At 35.0% G+C, this 4,810-nt stretch overlaps 1 protein-coding gene across 1 annotated transcript; it reads left to right on the plus strand.

The window, feature by feature from the left end:
• The first annotated feature begins 291 nt into the window (after window positions 1-291).
• On the plus strand, window positions 292-4,305 carry LOC109805939 (uncharacterized). Its single transcript, XM_083068015.1, has 7 exons — window positions 292-698; window positions 1,103-1,219; window positions 1,335-1,493; window positions 1,579-1,740; window positions 1,879-1,995; window positions 3,100-3,207; window positions 3,335-4,305. The coding sequence occupies exons 1-7, from the start codon at window positions 354-356 to the stop codon at window positions 3,914-3,916; spliced, it is 1,590 nt and encodes a 529-aa protein (XP_082924141.1). The 5' UTR covers window positions 292-353; the 3' UTR covers window positions 3,917-4,305.
• Window positions 4,306-4,810: the final 505 nt, after the last annotated feature.

Consider the following 4,810-nt stretch of genomic DNA (forward strand, 5'->3'; position numbering starts at 1 on the left):
TCACTTATTTTTATTTTGAATTTGAATTTCTATAAGTTTTTAAAAATTTTCAATAATAAAAAAAATCATTTCACAAATTATTTTTTATTATAAATTAAAAATATAATTATATATTTAAAATGTTTATTTATCATAAAATGTAATTATATAAAATAAATATTTATGTTGCATAGTAAATATTCAGTTGATTAGGTAGGCGAGAGAGCTCGTAAGCTCCTTGATAAATAAATAAAAAATTTACTATTATTTATTTATTTAAAGAGTCACATGATTTTATATTTTTCTCCAAATTCCAATCTTAGGTTATTAGGGTTTGCAACTTAGAATTCTGAAGTTACAATAGCAGAGACAGAATGGGGCGCAAGGAGAAGTCTAAGGCCAAGGCAATAGAGCACAATGACACAGACAACGTTAACGGCGCTTCGACGCCGTCACTCGTCTTCAGCGACGACGACGACGACGAAGCTAACCAAGATCTCAGCCTCAAGATTGTAGAAAAGGCCCTGCGCATGCGCGCGGCCAAGAATAACCCAAACGACGACGTTTTTGGTGGTGCCATTGTTTCGTCTTCGCAGGCATCGGAACTCGCAGTGCCCCAAAACGACGGCGTTTCTGATGGGTCCACCGCAATCGCTGATTCTGAAGTGAGGAAGAAGAAGAAAACCACCAAGTTGAAGGTGGAGGTTAGGGATCAAAATGTAAGTCCTATTCCGTGTTTGGATTTTTCCACTTTTGAATAAAAAAACCTTTTTTTTATCTCTATTTTGGAGATATTTTCATGTATAGTTGAACTTCCTTTGGGTTTGATTTAAATGGATTCATACTGCTCCTTGCGCGTTCTTGTAGTCTCAATTAGATTCTGATTAAATCGAAAGCTGAAACTGCTGAAAAGTTGAACTTAAATAATGAAATTTTTATTTAAAAACTGGATTGCAACATTTGCCTAGTAAAGGATTTAGTTGAAATAGTGATGTTAATCCATTTAACTCAAAATATATTTTACTTCAGGAAATTGAATCAAATCCAAACACGCACTTGGGCAAATCACGTTTTGTGTAGGGTTTGTTTGAAAAATTAATTTATGTATTTACATTTTATATAGGTTATTATAACTGAAGAACAACAGGTGGGGGAGACGATCAAAGCTACAGAGAATGATGAATCTGTAGAAGGAAGCACGGGTCAGATAGGTGACAATATGGTTCTGCGAAAGCTGCTTGTGAGTTGAAATCTTTGAATCTTTGATATGAAAATGTCATATTGAATATAATACTACTGTGCCACGAGGATGGGGTAGTTGGGTATATGATATGATTCTGTTTCTGTTTTATCAGCGGGGTCCGAGGTATTTTGACCCACCAGGTAATAGTTGGGGAGCCTGTTTCAACTGTGGTGAGGAAGGTCACGCCGCTGTGAACTGTTCAGCGGCAAAGCGGAAGAAACCATGCTATGTTTGCGGTGGTTTGGGACACAATGCAAAACAATGCACTAAGGTATGTCTTATAGTCATATTCTGTCATTTTATTGGAATATGAGGGTTTAATGTGTTTTGTTGAGATATGTTTTATGCTCCTACAGACGCAAGATTGCTTTATCTGCAAAAAAGGTGGTCACCGTGCTAAAGACTGTCCAGAAAAGCATGCGAGTACTTCTAAAAGCATTTGTATTTGCTTAAAGTGTGGAAATTCTGGGCATGATATGTTTTTTTGCAAGAGTGATTATTCACTGGATGATCTCAAGGTTGTTCTGTTTCTTATTGTGCTTTTCTTTTATTGTCAAATTTGGGAAATGTTTTTGGTTGGATTTGCATAAAATTAGTGGCTTCTGTTGGATTTGAATTGCTAAGTCACTGACTATTTACCTTTTCTGTTTAATTAGGAAATTCAATGTTATGTCTGCAAGAGGCTTGGCCACTTATGCTGTGTCAATTCTGATGATGCAACACCAGGAGAAATTTCTTGTTACAAATGTGGTCATTTGGGTCACACGGGTTTGGTAAGTTTTATTTATTTAATGGTTTAATTGTCTTGCCTTATTATATATAGCTCTTTTGCATAATCTAGTCTACTCTTACTGTGTGACTCTTGTTCTCTCTTAGTAAGGGGGGAATTTGTTTGATTGTTTCTTTCTTTCTTTTTGTTGTTATCATCTTTTTCATACCAGGCATGCTAAAATGTTTGCAAGATTTAACTTTTATTTAGTGGAAATAAATAGAAGAAAGTTGAAATAGCCTGAAAATGATATTTCAATTATTGCTATCAATTGCTTGTTAACATGTATGTGAAGGAAACCAATCATTTTTCTAAACCTAAATGCATCAGTGACAGCCATTTTGAACTTTCTTTCCCTTCAAAATCATTAGTTATCCTTGCACTCTGTTAATAGCAAATTTCATCCTGAGGTAACCAAAGAGGACTTTCTTCCTAACCTAAAGCTATAAGTAATGCATCGTTGTTGGAGAAGTTACTAGTGATTGTATATTTTCATTATTTTGTCCGTATCATATAAGCAGCAACAGCTCTTGGCTTTTAAGTTCTCTGCAGAGCTTAAGAAATGGAAGATTAGAAATAGGAGCCCCAAGACCTGCAATTAGATATTTTATAATAAAATGAAAAGATGGGCACATTACACATTCGCACTCTGTACCAGGTCAGTTTCAAAAACTTACATGAAAACAAGTGAATAATATGCTAGTATTCAAGGTATTAGCTTTCAGTTGCTTTGATATTAGAGAAAGGAAAATATGGCAACTAATAGGAACTACTGTCTTGGCCTTTGTGTTCTGATTGTACTAATGGTTACCGGTGTTAAACAACCTTTTACTTGTAGAGATGTGAGTTTTCTTTGTTTTCATTTTCAAAATATCACATTTTATAAAATAAAAAATATTTGGTACAATAACTTGATTAAACAATAGTTAAATCTATAGTTGCCTGATTGTTTTCTTAGATTCTGTGGAAGTATAATTTTAGAGTAGCTTGGTTGTGGTGGAGTGTCATTTTTGAAAATCATTGAGGGGATTATTGTCATCAACTCACATTCGGGTCTTTTTAAATAAGATATATTGGCATATGTAAATTTGATAATCAATTGATGCAGGCATGTTCAAGGTTACGGGGTGAGATAGCAAGTGGAGCCACACCTAGTTCATGCTTCAAATGTGGTGAAGAAGGACATTTTGCCCGGGAGTGCACAAGTTCTATCAAGGTACCCTTCAGGATATTTATTGACTATCGTTACTTAAACTATTACAGGTGTTTGCCTTTTCTTTTATTGTTCTTTTGTGTTTTATATTCTTGTGTCTTAAAGTAGTTTTTGATGTTTTCCTCCACAGGCAGGGAAGAGGAATTACGAATCATCAAACACAAAAGATAAAAGACCCCAAAAAGAAAATGATTACATGGGAAATAGATCTGCACCTAATGATGTACGTCACAGAAAGAAACGGTCTTCTACAGAAGAGAGAGGCTTTTCAACACCCAAGAAATCAAAGAGTAGAGGGGGCTGGATGGTGGAGCATCCTGCAGAAGAAAAGGACTATACATCTCCCAAGAAATCTAAGCATAGAGGTGGCTGGACATCGGAGCATCCTCCGGAACAAAGAGGCTATACGACTCCCATGAAATCCAAGAGTAGAGGTGGATGGAAGACAGAGCATCCTGAAGAATTCTTTCCTCCCATGTCCACACGTAGCAGTTTTAGGTCTTCAGGGACACCATCTTCTATAAGCACCAGAATTCATTCTTTTGGTAATGGAAGTCATACTCCAAGTTATAAATCTTCCAAGAGATGGAATGGTTATACTGGAACCCCATTTTCCCAAGAAGCTTCAGCCAGGTCAAATCATAGATATTCAGCATCAAGGTTTGGCAACTCTAGTAGTGATGGGCATGGCAGAAATTACAACTGGTGGTAGTAGCGATCATGAAATCTGGATTATGTTCTCGATAATTCCCCGTGTAAACTTGTAAAACAACACCTGCAAGTTTTCTAAATTAATATTCAATGATACTGTTGTGAATTTTTCAAATTTATGGATCTGTGTTAAGGGTATGCAATTTCCCCTTTGAACTTCATTTTCGTTTGTATCCACTACCTTGAATATCTTTCTAGTCAAGGGGAACAGTAAGCTATTGTTTGAACTTATGTCTGGCTGTTTGTACGATTCTCTTATGAAAGGAGCACATCATCAATCCTCTTTTAGTGGTGTTTGGATAGGAAATTTTAGAAATGTAATGAATCGAAATTCTTGAAAATTTTTGGAATTTGAATTTAATTGATTTTAATTTTTTATCCTTTGTCAAATGTTTTGTTACAATTGTAAGGAATTTTTATTTACAAAAGCTAATTTCAGCAGGGTGTTGTCTCGTGTGTATAGAGTTAAGCCTAAGGACCTGCTTTTATTAAATGTTTTGTAATTTTTATTTACAATAGCTAATTTTTATTTTCGATGAATGGCCGACACTAAAATGTGTTGTAGTGAAATAATTCATCTACAAACCCTGATACACATAGTGAAAGGGAACTAGAGTGGCTTGTTTGATTTTACCGTTTTCTGTTTCTGTTTTCATGCTGTGTCGTGTGTAGGTAAGCCCAAGGGTCTGCTTTTGTTAAATGTTTTATAATTTTTATTTACAAAAGCCAATTTTTATTTTCGATGGCCGACACTAAAATGTGTCTTGTAATGAAATAATTCATCTACAAACCTTGATACACAGTGAAAGAGAACCAGTGAAAGAGAACTAAGGGTTTTTTTGGTTTTACTATTTTTCCCCCTTTAAAGAAAAGAGAAAATAAAAAATGTGTTTAG

This window comes from Cajanus cajan, chromosome 2 (assembly GCF_000230855.2).
Source record: "Cajanus cajan strain Asha chromosome 2, NIPB_CcT2T_4, whole genome shotgun sequence".
NCBI lineage: Eukaryota > Viridiplantae > Streptophyta > Magnoliopsida > Fabales > Fabaceae > Cajanus > Cajanus cajan.